The sequence below is a fragment of the Scylla paramamosain genome, chromosome 8 (genome assembly GCF_035594125.1).
Source record: "Scylla paramamosain isolate STU-SP2022 chromosome 8, ASM3559412v1, whole genome shotgun sequence".
Classification (NCBI taxonomy): Eukaryota; Metazoa; Arthropoda; class Malacostraca; order Decapoda; family Portunidae; genus Scylla; species Scylla paramamosain.
In genome coordinates, this window is record NC_087158.1 from 2,223,548 (window position 1) to 2,240,000 (window position 16,453).

Genomic DNA, 16,453 nt, shown 5'->3' on the forward strand with positions numbered 1-16,453 from the left:
AAACTCACATAGTAATTGGACAAATTTGCACAAGTATATAAAGGGTATGAAAACTTTATATTTCTTACAAGAGGTGCGTGATAAATATGATACATTCCATCGTAAAGGATCTTCCACCATGAATGGTATAAAGCCTTTTGTGTGTAGCAAAGTGCATGATGAAGAGTTTTAGGGATGCACCAGACCTTAGCCTCAAACTGTCTGCCACTAAATGTCTGCAATACAAGTGACTAATTCGTTGCAAACTATATTATGCATCACAAAGAAAAACTACTCTCATATTCACTGATGGAATATGATGTCCAAGTACGCTGACCACAACGTGAAGTGTAATATAAATGACTGTTCAGGTGTGACACGTGGTCCTATCCTGCTGTGGAGTGGGGGGAAGAGAGAGAGAGAGAGAGAGAGAGAGAGAGAGAGAGAGAGAGAGAGAGAGAGAGAGAGAGAGAGAGAGAGAGAGAGAGAGAGAGAGAGAGAGAGAGAGAGAGAGAGAGAATCCACAGAACAAACAGGGCTTTTCAGAGTCCTTTGGTTTGTAGATTTTATGATATTCTATGATTTTTCTTGCAGCCACTGCTTGTCAAATTGGAGCCTCAGTCAAGTCCCACCACAGGTCACACTCATGCTGGTGCTGGTGCATCCCTAAAGAATGCCGACTGGTAACATTACACATTTCAAGTGATTTCTGTATCAATGAATTGTTTACATTAATTTGAGAAATGAAGCAGTCTAGGTATAGTTTCATACTTCTTGGGAAGTTCCTTTAGAAATATGAGAAAGGTACAGTATATTGAACTTCTAATTTTAAGACTAATATTAAAAGTGAAGTATAAATGACTGAACTAGATACAATAGATTGGCTCACTTTACATATATGTACTACAAAGAATTCAAGCCATAATTTGAATTAATTTTGTAGTTTTTAAATTAATACTCCATGGCTGTGAAAAATATTTAACATCTACAGCAGGAATGTATAAATGATCCTTTGATACCAATAGAATAATGTTCAGTGAACACAAAGAAAGAAACCATTTCTAGACAAGTCTGCAGGCTAGCCCAAAGGATTACACAGTGCCTTATCTATTTGCATAACTCGTCAAGTGATGGCTGACCAAATCTGACTACATCTACCAGAGTTGCATAGAACACAAAAGCACATCTTTGGTTTGGCCTGATAGAATTACTGTATTTCAAGTGTCATAATAATGTAGCATATTTCTGAAATTCTTACTTTTGTAGGGTGAGACAAGTTGGTGATGCTAGTGCAATATTCAGTAAGCCAGGGCAGTCTATTGTCCGGGAGTGGCGGGCGACGCACGGGACGTGTGGTTCTGTGCTGCTGGATGTCCATACAATGTTGATCATGACAGTAGTAGTGGAAAAGCTCAGACATTTGCTCACTGCATGTCAAACACTATACAGTATTGACAAAGGTAAAGTGTGATTATTATTCAATATCTATATTCATGTTGACTCACACAAGTTAATGATTATCTCAGACTATCTGGTTAGTGAAGTGAGTGAGTAGTGAGTGAAGTGTGCTGCAGGAAAGCACTTACTAATGCATGTACAGTAATGACTCATCTCTTTAGACTACAAACCTCCAATACTGAGTCCTGGAGTGCAGAGTTTGTCAATATACTTTATGTACACTTTGTTATATGATTACAGAGGAAAACACTGTGCCAGTGTGTGTGTGTGTGTGTGTGTGTGTGTGTGTGTGTGTGTGTGTGTGTGTGTGTGTGTGTGTGTGTGTGTGTGTGTGTGTGTGTGTGTGTGTGTGTGTGTGTGGTGCATGTACATGTCATGCATGTGCACTGTAATATTATTTATACCTGTGCATTTCATAATATAATAGAATACAATTTGCAAAGCCATCTCAAATAATTTGAGCAAGACAGTTCATACTAATGAGTTTTCTTCAAAGCAGCTCTGTATAGAATATTTAACAAAACTTGATGTTTTCAACAAATCAGATCTGCCTGTATCTTTTGGAGATAAGAATTGTCAAAGACACATCCACTCTACTGTTGCTTCTCAAGGATACTCCACTGTGAGGCTTGCCAAGCCACTGTCTACCACCTACAATGTAGTCTGAGTACAAAAAATGTTAAGGCTCATGTAAAGGAGGAGATGCAGCACCCACAGACACTGACTTGGTGCACACCACTGCGTCCAGCACTCTCAGGCAGCCCAAGCTCGGCACACATCACAAATAAAGCTTCTCAATTAAACTTTCTATGATAGTTTGAAGAGATGAGCTTTTTGTATAATGAATAAGTATTTACCTAACTTATTTTCATTATGGTCAGGGACCATATTTATCATAAGCCCTTCAGTAGTATACAGGTCTGTTCACTGCCTTGAGGACTGTTCCCTGCTCAAGAAGTACCCTGAGAGTTCCTAACAAAAGTCTTGCAGTCATGTTCAAGCTATCACTAAAAATCAGCTAAATATAATATGGATATGATCACTATATTTTTGAACAGCATCACTTTACTTAAGCACAAACAATTATTGATATCTGATGCATAGAAAAGAATCTCATTTTCTTACAAGCCACTGACAGCTTGCAGTCTCATGCGCCTACACGTTCCCATGTCACAGCAGTCTTTCGTGAGCGCACTCATCTTGAACATTACTTACGCCCCAAAATGAATCACGAGTGAAGCCCACCTAAACACTCCACACTGAAGCACAGTACGGCATCTCATTAAAGAAAAGTGATAAAGTAAGCAAGTAACTATTACAGGGGTAAACTAGTGGGTGTTTGACATTATCACATTGGCATACTATGGTGAGTGCTGGGTGTGGTGAGCCCAAGTCATCACTCACCAGTGTTGTGGTGTTGCATCTTCACATGCGGCAAGACACCTTACAGTGCAGGGAACTTTCATTACCAGAGGGGCAGGACTACTTTATCATGTGTGGTCACTGATCTCACTGCTTATAAAATCTGTTAAGGATAGCGCTGCAAACGACATCATTACCTCGGTTCACGACACCCTACAAGTGGTCAGGGGCAGCAGTTCACAAGCGTGACAAGCAGCTCCTACGAAATTTAAAAGATCTGAGAACTGTCTACTTACGTAGTTCATGAGTTTGCAAGCCTCCTGAGCGTGTCCATAGGCTATGATAAATATGGGCCTAGAAAAATGTCAAAAAAAAATATAAGTGTTCTAATCAACACAAGGGTGAAAATGCAGTGTGAATATATACAGTCATAGTATATAAAGTTTGTACCTCTTTAACTAGTAGGGATGTGAGGGCCACTGGCTTACTAAATTATATTTGACCTTGCATGTGACCAAATAGGTTCTAAGTTCACAAGACCTTAGTTTAACACTGTCTCGGCCTCCACATCAACTCTAGTGAGCAGAGAAGCAAGGAAGCATCACAGTCTCCTGCTGAGTATGTCCTCTAAGACTTGCTCCTGAACATGTATCATACTTCCAAAAATATGCTAAATATTTGAAAAAGCAAGAGCACTGAATAGTAAATAATAAACACGTGCTACGACGAGGATGCTGTAAATATTTTGAAGGAGTGTGATATTACTTAATGTCGTGATTATTTTAAAGCCTTTGGTATTGCTTATAGCTTTCCTTCTTTCTTTATGAATGAAGAAAAGAATGGGGATTTGAAAACTGCTAAGTTTACATAAATAACATGAAAAGAGCTTATGCTCCAGCAGTTGTACTTCCAGCTTCTGCTGCTGGTCCTTACTAGAATTTGGTAAGCCTGACAACCAACCACCTACATCAACTACATGCTCAGCAATGTCTGGTATCTTGCAAGGAGTGATTTTTCTCAGAAATATTTCCAGAATCCTAATTATAAATGTACATAAATTAAGATACTCATTATTGCTAATTCGGTAATAAATGTAGTCCGCTCCCCGAAAAACTTCATACTACAAGTGGGAAATATGATCACAGTCTATAATTTTACTGTATACTCACATAAAACATTAAAAATCCTACAATACTTGAAACATTCTTAGAAAGAGCATGTATGATAGGTCTATCACAGGGACTTAGGGAATACAAGAAAATGTTCAGTCTTTGATAAGGCAATGTACACCTTTCATGAGAGAAATAACAAAGACTAGATTAATGTTAAGGAAGTCACATTGTTCTGGTTTCCTTCTTCCATGTAAACAGTATCACAATGGGATTTATATGATGTATCTCACTAAGAATTTAACTTAGCCTTTTTCTTAGTGTGCTTCTCAACACTGAGACTTGACCACCGGCTTGGGTATAAATCTGGATAACTGTACAGAGGCAACTGGAAAGTCAAAAGGATATAAAGGCATGAGTCTCCAAAGATATGGAAGACAGGCACTGCAAAGAAGAACAATTAACACAACTTCCATTAAGAAATATTATAATGCATGCTAAATGCACTTATGTTCATTTCTACGTTATAGCCACGTTTTCACACAGGCTAAAAGTAAGACTCTCTATCTCAGTAAGCACTTTCCAATCCACAGTTTCTGCAAACTATCCACGTTTCAATACCCTCACTGCACGACTGTCAAGGTGATCACGGTGTGGGCAGCGCCCGCGGTGATTCAAGTCTTAGGCTCAGTATCGGGCTGACTGCTAGAGTTCAGTCACAGGCACGGGCTTGGTGGGCGTCACGGTGTAGGCCGGGTGGTACCTGTGGGAGTAGGGGTGGTCGCACTGACTCCCGTGTCCCCCTATGTGGTGTCCCTTGAGGAGCCGGTGCACGCATGAGTCGTGGTGGCGGTACAGCATCACCACCACCACTGCAGCGATCATCACCACCAGGAAGCAGATGACCAGGCCGATGACCAGCCCCTGCGTTGCGGAGTCCATGCCGCAGGCCAGGTCGCTGATCTCGGTGGAGCGCAGTGCCGTGCCTGCCAGGCGTTTGGGGGAGGCACACTTCAGACTTGCACTGGAGTTGGCGTCTATGAGCAGAGTACGCAGCCAGGCGGCAGAACAGTTGCATGCGATGGGGTTCCCCTCCAGGTACCAGTGCTTGATGTCTGACCAGGTTGCCGCATGCTCGCTGACTTGCTGCAGGTTGTTGTAGCGCAGGTCCAGCACGCTCAGCTCAGGCAGCAGCCGCAGTGCGTCTTGGGCAATGTATGTCAGCTGAGGATTCTGGGTAATTATCACCTGCTTGATATTCAGGTTGGCTTGCAGAACATGCTTTTCAATGTGGACGAGCTCAGGGCACCCCGAGATGTAAAGGGAGTGCAAGTTGTGGTTGTAGCGGAACACGTCCGATGGCAGCGTGGCGAAGGGGTTTTTGCCAATGTGCAGCTCCTCCAGGCTGGTCAGGGTGCTCAGAGCAGCGCTGGGAATTGCTCTCAGCCCGCAACTCTCCATGTTCAACTTTCGCAGGCTGGAGAGACTCTTGAAGGACTCTATGCTGAGTCCTTCATTCAGAGTGGCTCCTGACAAGTCCAGACTCTTCAGACCTGTTGTGTACTTGAAGTCATCTTGCTTTATTGTTGTGAAAAAGTTGGTGCCCAGGCTGAGCTCCGCCAGGTCAGGCACCAGGGCAAGGTTTGATGCTGGCACAGCCGTCAGCTTGTTGTCCCGCAGGTGCAGCACTCTCAGGTTGGACAGTCCCATCAGTGCTCTCTCTTCTAGTTTCTCTATTCTGTTTTCTGAGAGGTCTAGATCCTGTAGATGCCTCAGATGCATGAACACTTTCCCACCCAGAGATTCAATGATGTTCCTCCGCAGGGAGAGCACCTGAAATAATACAAAAGTATTTAGTGTCCAGGAATTGAAAAATTTAATCACTGGCATTCCTAAAAGACTTCCAAGATCAGCCTTCTGTGATGAAATTAATAATGGTCTTTGTTTATGAAGCAAGAATAAAACCTTTGTTTTTTGGCACTGAATTTGTTTCAAAATTAACTTTCTTTAAAAAATCACCTAAACTCACAAAATTCAGCAGCCAAGAGTCTGAGATGCACCAGGCAACATGATGGACACATTCACATTCTCTCGTCTGTTTATCATCATCAATTTCTAAAACATAATATTATTTGTGAACCCTGTATGAAGTTGTCTCCCTCCTGCTGATGCAATACTGCCTACCGTCTAGCACATGACCTCTGCACACCAAACCTTTACTCAACCCTCATTTGTGGTGTACAGCTGATTAGAAGGATCACTTTATCATCATAAAAATCAAAGGTTTATATATATATATATATATATATATATATATATATATATATATATATATATATATATATATATATATATATATATATATATATATATATATATATATATATATATATATATATATATATATATATATATATATATATATATATATATATATATATATATATATATATAAGAATTCAGAAGATCAGAGAATCTAACCTTTCTCTAGTAAATAAAAACCTTGTGACAGCAGGTAGCATCAGTGTGGCTGACAGGTAAGCACACACACAAATTGTACACAAAAAGTGCAAAGAAAGATGTGAGGAAATACAGCTTCCCTGACAGTGCACTCAATGAAATGCACTGACTGACAAAGTTGTGTGTGGAAGTTTTCAGGGCTTTAAAGATAAACATGACAAATTAACCTTAAAAAGATGAGGCATTACAAATTTGACTCAATCCTCTAAGAAAAATTAGGTGTGCATTGTCTGGTGTGGAATTGCTATCCTGGTACATAAACAGACAGGCAGATGGTATAGATATGGGAAAAGTGAAAGAAGAAGAAGAAGAAGAAGAAGAAGAAGAAGAAGAAGAAGAAGAAGAAGAAGAAGAAGAAGAAGAAGAAGAAGAAGAAGAAGAAGAAGAAGAAGAAGAAGAAGAAGAAGAAGAAGAAGAAGAAGAAGAAGAAGAAGAAGAAGAAGAAGAAGAAGAAGAAGAAGAAGAAGAAGAAGAAGAAGAAGAAGAAGAAGAAGAAGAAGAAGAAGAAGAAGAAGAAGAAGAAGAAGAAGAAGAAGAAGAAGAAGAAGAAGAAGAAGAAGAAGAAGAAGAAGAAGAAGAAGAAGAAGAAGAAGAAGAAGAAGAAGAAGAAGAAGAAGAAGAAGAAGAAGAAGAAGAAGAAGAAGAAGAAGAAGAAGAAGAAGAAGAAGAAGAAGAAGAAGAAGAAGAAGAAGAAGAAGAAGAAGAAGAAGAAGAAGAAGAAGAAGAAGAAGAAGAAGAAGAAGAAGAAGAAGAAGAAGAAGAAGAAGAAGAAGAAGAAGAAGAAGAAGAAGAAGAAGAAGAAGAAGAAGAAGAAGAAGAAGAAGAAGAAGAAGAAGAAGAAGAAGAAGAAGAAGAAGAAGAAGAAGAAGAAGAAGAAGAAGAAGAAGAAGAAGAAGAAGAAGAAGAAGAAGAAGAAGAAGAAGAAGAAGAAGAAGAAGAAGAAGAAGAAGAAGAAGAAGAAGAAGAAGAAGAAGAAGAAGAAGAAGAAGAAGAAGAAGAAGAAGAAGAAGAAGAAGAAGAAGAAGAAGAAGAAGAAGAAGAAGAAGAAGAAGAAGAAGAAGAAGAAGAAGAAGAAGAAGAAGAAGAAGAAGAAGAAGAAGAAGGTAGACGGTAACACTGGCGCAGTAGTGACACCCCACAAAACTTACGATGAGGTTGGAGAGTCCCACAAACATTTCTTTCGTTAGTTTGCTGATATTGTTCTGTGCTAAGTGAAGCTCCTCCAGGAACTTTTGCTTCTTAAAAGTGTCTGGCATCACTTCAGTTATCATGTTTTTGCTGAAATGTAACAAAAAAAATGTCAGTGGAAAAAAAAAAAGTTGGTAAATCTACTATTTACAATGTGAGGATTATAAGATTAATTGAGGACCTCTTGATATGGGACACAGTGGTTCATGTTTGGACTAGGAGAGTACTTTGAAAGAAAATATACATGGAAGTAGTAAATGTGGAGTGCTGTTTTTCTCTTAAGTTAATTAATGTGGGATTTTTATTTTATTGTTAAGTTAATTGATGTGGGACTTTTATTATAATTTTTTTTATTAACTGAGGACACAGCAGTTCATGTTTGGACTTGGAGTGCACTTTGAAGGAAGTTATACATGGAAGTAGTAAATGTGCAGTGCTGTTTTTACTCTAAGTTAATTGATGTGGGATTTTTATGATTATTTTTTTATTACTATAATTATTTTCTTTTGTTATTTTTTATGTGATTTTATTTTCTTTATTTCAGCTGAAAAGGAAGTGAGAAAGTGATACAGCATGATAAAAAAAAAAAAAAAACAGCTTGAGCTCCATTATGTTGTCATTTACCTTCATTTCCTTCTTTTTTTTCTTTTATGTACCTAAAAAAATAAACATCGTCCCCAAAAACTACTTTCTAGGAATGTGCTTTCCCAAATTCTTTCAAGACTCCCTTTTTGGACCTTTTCTTCTTTCCTTAATATAGGACTGCCACCTGAATGAACCTTTATTATTATTTTTCTTATATATATATATATATATATATATATATATATATATATATATATATATATATATATATATATATATATATATATATATATATATATATATATATATATATTTTTTTTTTTTTGCTCTTGGTTAGCCTTCCTACTGTGAAAAAAAATAAATAAATAAAATACCGTTATGTATCCCTGTTAGAAAGAAAGAAAAAAAGTGCAAGAGACTGATCTCGAGCTGGTTGGCGCGATTCGTGATTTACCTGAGATTGACGTGCCTGAGGTCCTCGTACCAGGTGAAAGAGTTGATGTCCAGCGTGTGGATCTCTGTGCCGTACATGGTGAGTTGCTGCAGCTTGGGGTGGAAGGTGAGGGGCATCACGTCGATGTTGGAGGGCTTGCACCGCACCACGAAGGACTGTGTGGGAGAGAAATAATGAGTAAGTCAGTAAATAAATAAATTAAAAAGTAAGAAATAAATGAAACAAAATAAATATGTGAGACTAAACAGAATAATAATAACAGCAGGAAGTACTGACACACTTGTCAAATAATGTATAAAAAGTGAAGAAACACATGTGTAATTTGTAAACGAGAAAATATAGACATGCGTTTTATAGGAATGAGTACATGCATAGGAACGTGCGTGTTATTTGAAAACAAGAAGTGTAGACGTGTGTAAATTAATGGCTGCGTAAAAAATGTGAGGGTAATTTGAAAACAAATTACAAAATCTAAATCAAGACAGGTGTAACATTCTTACGTCGACATCACAAGTACAGTTGCCGGGGCAGATGGCGGCCGAGGGCGGCACCAGAGACCCCACCAGGAGGAGGCAGAAGGCAAACGGTGAAAGAGTCATCTGTGGCAGGGAAGCAGGCTGCCGCCACAGCAGACTGAGTGAAGGTGACGTGGTGCAGGCGAGGCGGACGGGGAGGGGGGCGTCTGACTGGAGTGTTGGAGGGGGCGAGTGTCTGTGAGAGGGGGGTGGGGGTCTGTGCTTGGCTCTGTGGTACTTGGTGGTGGCGGGGTGACGCAGGCGGCGGCGGTGTGTGTGTGGCGCCTGCTGGGCCTCACACCTCTCAGGGCCTGCCTCTGCCACTTCCTCGCTGTGTTTCTTCTGCCGTCTGAGGCTGGCCATGATTCAGGTCTGCAAGGAAGGGATCACTTAATGCACTTTCCAGCACACTCTACACAGTTACACATGAAATGACACATCTGCAAGACGTCTTTTTTTTTTTTTTTTTTTTTATAAAATTTTCGAAGACACTTGCGAGCAAGCAACCTAGTATGGAAACGGCGACCTAAAAAAAAAAAAATAATAATAAAAAAAAAAGTTTCTGAAACATTTCGTATGACACATTAGCCATCTGCTGCAGACTGTGATAACTGCAACCCTTTCCAAAATCCCTCCCCGAAACATGATAATCTCTGGCTCCCTTCCCAAACAATTCCAATACCTAACCCACAGCTTCATTCACACTCCCAGTTTCCAGCTTCCTCCACGCCCCGCAGAGGACACCCCGTGGCTCCCAGATCAGGGTCCTTGCGATACAGAGCAGCACGTCCTCCGCCACTCCATCCCCGTGGGTTATTGCATTGCGTGGCGTGAGATAAGAAGCCTTTATCTCACACTTCCGGGAATGTGTATGTGGGAGGCTTGGTAGGCCTATTGCTGGTGATGGGACAGTGACGGCAACGATGACGATGATGATGATGATGATGATGATGATGATGATGATAACAGTAGCAGTAGTAGTTGTAGTACTAACAATAACGGTAACGATAATAATAATAATAATAATAATAATAATAATAATAATAATAATAATAATAATAATAATAATAAAAATAAAAATAAAAATAATAATAACAATAATAATAATAATAATAATAATAATAATAATAATAATAATAATAATAATAATAATAACATCAACAGTAATAAAAAAAAGTTTAATTTCACAGACATAGCTACGTGTATTTTTGTTTCACTAGTGTTTTTAGTTAAATCTTCATTAATTATTTTTTTCCCTGTTAAATCTTTCAATAATAGAGCATATGTACGTATTTTGCCCTTTATTATGTTTGTCAAGTTTCATTAAAAACAAACAAACAAACAAACAAACAAACAAACAAACTAATATCAAGAACCACCTTACCTTTGCATATTGTTTTGATTCACAAACCTTTAGTTTCGTCTCTTTTTATTCCCAAAAACTTAATTTAAAAAGACACAGAAGAACCATGACCCCGTTAAAGAGCCCTGACACTACAGCACGCAACTACAACACGTCCTTGAATCCACAGTGGCGTGTCATTCATACCTTCATTCATGCCCTTCACTCCCTCGCCTCCAGATCACGGCGCCTTAGACACCACACTGACGCCATACTCCAGTAAAAACTCAGGGCCAGTGAAGGCTTGAGTGGCACCATATACACTATACAGGCACCATACACAGCGAGCAGTACCATACACACTATACAACTGACCCCATGTATGGACAACTGACCAGCACCACCATCACTACTACTACTGCCACTGCCACCACCACCACCACCACCACCCACGAGAAAGATAAGGTTATCTCTCTCTCTCTTATCTTCCTCCGTGTCTTAATACTATTTGGCGTATGTACTTTAGTTTGCTTTCATTTTATTGCGTTCCTTGCTTGTTTGTTTTCTTTCTATTTCCTTTCTTTAATATTATTTTATTCAAAGCGAGATGTTAAGTTTGGTTTAAGTTGTGGAGTTAAGCTGCGTACGATACTTTTCGGTTTTGCGTGTACGGTTGTGGTGGTGATACGATACCCTGAGCTTTCATTACAGTTATTATAGTTACGATATTGAACATTCTCTCTCTCTCTCTCTCTCTCTCTCTCTCTCTCTCTCTCTCTCTCTCTCTCTCTCTCTCTACTTTTCATACAAGGAATGTTTTGTTTTACTAGCAGAGAGAGAGAGAGAGAGAGAGAGAGAGAGAGAGAGAGAGAGAGAGAGAGAGAGAGAGAGAGAGAGAGAGAGAGAGAGAGAGAGAGAGAGAGAGAGAGAGAGAGAGAGAGAAACACACACACACACACACACACACACACACACACACACACACACACACACACACACACACACACACACACACACACGACAAGATAAGACAAAAAAAGAAAAGAAAAAAACAAACAAACCAAAAACAAAAGACGATCAAAGAAAGGACCCCCAACACGAAGAAGTTAGGAAGTCACCACCACCACCACCACCACCACCACCACCACCACCACCACCAACTTTTACTTCCCCGCCAACCCACCGCCGCTAATTAATACCTGGCTACCACGACCAAGGCACTGTAACCCTTCCACAGGTGGCGTTAGGAGTGAGTGTCGCTGCCAGAGAGCCATGGAGAGGGGGAGAGGGAGAGGGAGAGAGGAGAGAGGGAGAGAGAGGGAGAGGGAGGGTCAAGGAATAATTAGAGTGACTGCCACGAGGGAGAGGAGGCGGAATCTATCTACCTGGGCAAAGTGTAAATTACTGGAACTTGGAAGAATTTAAGTCACCTGCGTCGAGTCAAGAAGACCTTTCCCATAATTAGCTAATGATCCTCCTCCTCCTCCTCCTCTTCTTCGTCTTTCTTCTCTGCCACGTGGATTTGTTGGTAGAAGGAAGAAAAAAAAGAGAAAGAAAGAAAGGAAGGAAGTGAAGAAGGAAGAAAGGAAGGAAGGAAGGAAGGATCAAATGGGTGATGATAGTAGAAGAAAAGGAAGGAAGAGAGGAAGGAATGAAGGAAGGGAGGGAGGGAGGGAGGGTCAAAGAGGTAGATGACAGTGGAAGAAAACCAAATGAAAAAAGTGAAAAGTTAAGGTTTTGACGATAAAGGAGAAAAACGAAGATTGGAAAAGAGGAAAATCACGAAAAGAAAGAAAAATGAAGGTGAAGAAATGAGAAGATGGTGGAACAAAAAAAAATAAGAAGAAAAGTCGAGAAGTATTAAAACCGTGGCGAGGAAGAAAAGAGATGGTAAGAAGAAACGGGAGAAGAAAGTTTTGTAAAAAGAAATATTTTGAAGGGGAAGAAAAGAAAGGGGAAGAAAAGAAAGGGGAAGAAAAGAAATCGAGAAATAAGACGTTAAATACAGAAAAAGGATAAAAAAATAATGGAAAAAGAGAATTCTTGGTCACTGTACGGTGAAACGATGAAGAAAGGAAGAAAAAGGAGGAAGAAAATAAATAATGGATAGGAAAGTACAGTGAGAAAAGTGAAATAGAACGATGAAGAGAGAAAAAAAGGACAAAAAAAAAAAAAAATCTTGGATGATATAAAATGGAGACGGTGAAGAAAAACTGGAAAATAAAATGAATAATGGACGAAACGAAAAAAAAAAAAAGAAATCAAAATATAAATGAAAGAAAGAAAAACGCTAAACTTCAACATAAGTGGCAATGAGAGAGAGAGAGAGAGAGAGAGAGAGAGAGAGAGAGAGAGAGAGAGAGAGAGAGAGAGAGAGAGAGAGAGAGAGAGAGAGAGAGAGAGAGAGAGAGAGAGAGAGATTCATGCTCATTGGCAAACAATTAAACACAAGTGGAAGAAGAAGAAGAAGAAGAAGAAGAAGAAGAAGAAGAAGAAGAAGAAGAAGAAGAAGAAGAAGAAGAAGAAGAAGAAGAAGAAGAAGAAGAAGAAGAAGAAGAAGAAGAAGAAGAAGAAGAAGAAGAAGAAGAAGAAGAAGAAGAAGAAGAAGAAGAAGAAGAAGAAGAAGAAGAAGAAGAAGAAGAAGAAGAAGAAGAAGAAGAAGAAGAAGAAGAAGAAGAAGAAGAAGAAGAAGAAGAAGAAGAAGAAGAAGAAGAAGAAGAAGAAGAAGAAGAAGAAGAAGAAGAAGAAGAAGAAGAAGAAGAAGAAGAAGAAGAAGCTGACCATGTAGTTTTATTTCTTTATGGGTTGGCGTTTGGTTTTCTTCCTTTCTTTCTTTCTTTCTTTCTTTCCTTTTCTTTTTCTCATTTGTTTCTTTTCTTACTTCGCAACAGTCTCTCTCTCTCTCTCTCTCTCTCTCTCTCTCTCTCTCTCTCTCTCTCTCTCTCTCTCTCTCTCTCTCATGAGATTAAATGAATTGAGAGTTTTTGCATTTCTTTTTTTTTTAGGTCCTTCTTCTTCTTCTTCTTCTTCTTCTTCTTCTTCTTCTTCTCCTCCTCCTCCTACAAGGCGCCATATGACGTCATTGTTTATTTCTACAATTACTACTACCACCACCACCGCCACAAGAAGAAGAAGAAGAAGAAGAAGAAGAAGAAGAAGAAGAAGAAGAAGAAGAAGAAGAAGAAGAAGAAGAAGAAGAAGAAGAAGAAGAAGAAGAAGAAGAAGAAGAAGAAGAAGAAGAAGAAGAAGAAGAAGAAGAAGAAGAAGAAGAAGAAGAAGAAGAAGAAGAAGAAGAAGAAGAAGAAGAAACAAAACAACAACAACAACAACAACAACAACAACAACAACAACAACAACAACAACCACCACCACCACCACCAGCAGCCTCACCACCACCACCCCAGCAGGAGGCAGGAGTCTAAGGCGGCTAGGATCGTTAAGGAAGGGCGGAATGAGGCTCCCTTGAAAGCACTCCGGCGGTGCACTCACTGACGGCTCATTGCGGGGCGAGGGGAGACGAGGGGAGACGAGGGGGAGGAGAAAAGGAGACAATAAAAAAATAAAAATAAAAGAGCATAGAGTGATGTCAGGAGAAGAGAGAAGAGAATAAGGAAGAAAGAAAGACGAGGGGAGACGAGAGGAAGACGAAAGAAGGGGAAAAGGGGAGAAATGAAAGTGATGGGGAGCAGAAAAGTAAGAAGTTTAAAGCGAGTAAAGAAGAAAAAGGGGAATGATTGAGTGGAAAAGAGGAAATGAGAGTTGAGGAAAGGAAGGAGAAGGGGAGAAGGAGTAACGGTGAGGGAAGAAGAGGGGAGAATAGGAGAAGAGAAGAAGAAGAGAAGGAATGGTGAAAGAAAATGACGGAAGAAAAGAATGGTGATATCGAGAAAGGGAGGGGAAGAGATGAAAGGAGAAAGGAAGAACCGTGGAAGAGGGAAGAAAGGGAGAAGGGAAAGACAAAAGAGGAAATGTGGGAGAGCTGAAGGAAAGGGAGGAGAGAGGAAGAGGAAGTGACAGTGAGGATAAAGAGGAAAAGGGAGAAATTCAAAGAAAGAAAAGAGGAAAAGGATAATGACAGCGAGGAAAAGAGAAAATAGAAAAGAGACAGAGATGATGAAGGAGAGAAGAGGAGAAAGGAAGAGAAGAAAGAGGAGAGTGACAAAGAGAAAGGAAGAGAGGAAATGAGAGAGAACTAAAGAAAAGGATGAAAAGGGAATGACGTAAGGGACAGAGGGATGATGGGGAGATGAAAGGAGGGGGGTGACAGATGGGGACAAGGGAAGAGGGGGGAGGGGAGGGGATTAGTGTTGCATAACAAAGCAAGGAGGCTCCCCGGGGGGCGATATCCCCTGAGGTTATGTGGCCAGAGACTGCTCATAATTGGCCTCCTCTCATTTTATAGGCCTACTCTCTCTCTCTCTCTCTCTCTCTCTCTCTCTCTCTCTCTCTCTCTCTCTCTCTCTCTCTCTCTCGTTTTTTTTATTTCTATCCCACCTCCAACTATTCTTCCACTTGTTTCTTCTTCTTCTTCTTCTTCTTCTTCTTCTTCTTCTTCTTCTTCCTCCTCCTCCTCCCTTTATCACCTCAGGCACGAGTCTCCAAAAGAATTAGTGCAGAAGAAAAATAATCCAAAAAATTACGTGTTACAAACGAGAGGGGGAAAAAAAAAGAAGGAAAAATGGAAGAGAGAGAGAGAGAGAGAGAGAGAGAGAGAGAGAGAGAGAGAGAGAGAGAGAGAGAGAGAGAGAGAGAGAGAGAGAGAGAGAGAGAGAGAGAGAGAGAGAGAGAGAGAGAGAGAAACTAGTTATACCCCCTCTCACAACTCCTCGCCCTCTCCCTCTCTCTTTTTCTATCTCTAATAAAAAAAAAAAGTAATCTTATTAGTGAAGATAAAAGAAAGGAGAAAATTTACTGCTGACGAAGGTAGTGGAACGCCTGAAGAAAGACTGGTAAAGAAGGCGTGTGATTACTGTGGTAGTTAGCTAGATAGATAGCTAGATAGATAGACAGAGATAGACAGATAATATAGATAGATAGATAGATAGATAGATAGATACACACATAGACAAAGATAAGTAGGTAGTTTGTTAGTTACTGTGAGAGAGAGAGAGAGAGAGAGAGAGAGAGAGAGAGAGAGAGAGAGAGAGAGAGAGAGAGAGAGAGAGAGAGAGAGAGAGAGAGAGAGAGAGAGAGAGAGAGAGAGAGAGAGAGAGAGAGAGAGAGAGAGAGAGAGAGAGCAAAATGCAATACGGTTACTGAACAGCAGAGAGAAAGGAAGAAGGGAAAGAAGGGGAGAGAGAAGGGAAGGGAAGGGAAGGGAGGATGCAGGAGTGAAGAGAGAGATGATTACGAAAGACAGGGGAGAGAGAGAGAGAGAGAGAGAGAGAGAGAGAGAGAGAGAGAGAGAGAGAGAGAGAGAGAGAGAGAGAGAGAGAGAGAGAGAGAGAGAGAGAGAGAGAGAGAGAGAGAGGTGGTGAAGACCTTAACAAAACTATGAGACAGGAGGAGGAGGAGGAGGAGGAGGAGGAGGAGGAGGAGGAGGAGGAGGAGGAGGAGGAGGAGGTGGACACACAGGGGAGAGGAGAGGTGTCCAGTCCCACGAGGTTTACTTCTGGCAAGGTGACTGTTGTGGTCCTTATTTCCCCTGAGAACCCCCTCCTCTCTCTCTCTCTCTCTCTCTCTCTCTCTCTCTCTCTCTCTCTCTCTCTCTCACGGCAGCACGAGTAACAAAGCAACACAATTTACTACTTTTCCACAAAACTACTCGCAGCAAATCAACAAACTCTTATGGGAACGTGCTTCTCCACAACACTGGCGCTGGGAGAGGCAGGGGAAGGGTGAAGCAGGTTAAGGACAAGGCAGAGGCTGGGCAAGGCAGGCAGAGGCAAGCATGAGGGTGAAGCAGGGTAAGAATGAGGCAGCGTGAGGCAGGGCGAGGGAG

At 40.5% G+C, this 16,453-nt stretch overlaps 1 protein-coding gene across 4 annotated transcripts in view; it reads right to left on the reverse strand.

Annotated features, from left to right (window-relative positions):
* Positions 1-38: 38 nt before the first annotated feature.
* Positions 39-16,453, reverse strand: part of LOC135102691 (insulin-like growth factor-binding protein complex acid labile subunit) — a 207,580-nt gene continuing 191,165 nt past the window's right edge. For 3 of the 4 annotated variants that reach the window (XM_064008097.1, XM_064008095.1, XM_064008096.1), the window contains 4 exons: positions 9,156-9,542; positions 8,656-8,810; positions 7,577-7,706; positions 39-5,741 (listed from right to left, as the gene is read on the reverse strand). In XM_064008097.1, coding sequence (XP_063864167.1) covers positions 4,614-5,741; positions 7,577-7,706; positions 8,656-8,810; positions 9,156-9,533 — 1,791 coding nt within the window. In that variant the 5' untranslated portion in view covers positions 9,534-9,542 and the 3' untranslated portion in view covers positions 39-4,613. Of the gene's footprint in view, positions 5,742-7,576; positions 7,707-8,655; positions 8,811-9,155; positions 9,543-10,719; positions 10,878-16,453 lie in introns of those variants that run through there. The other variant, XM_064008098.1, reaches the window with a different exon arrangement.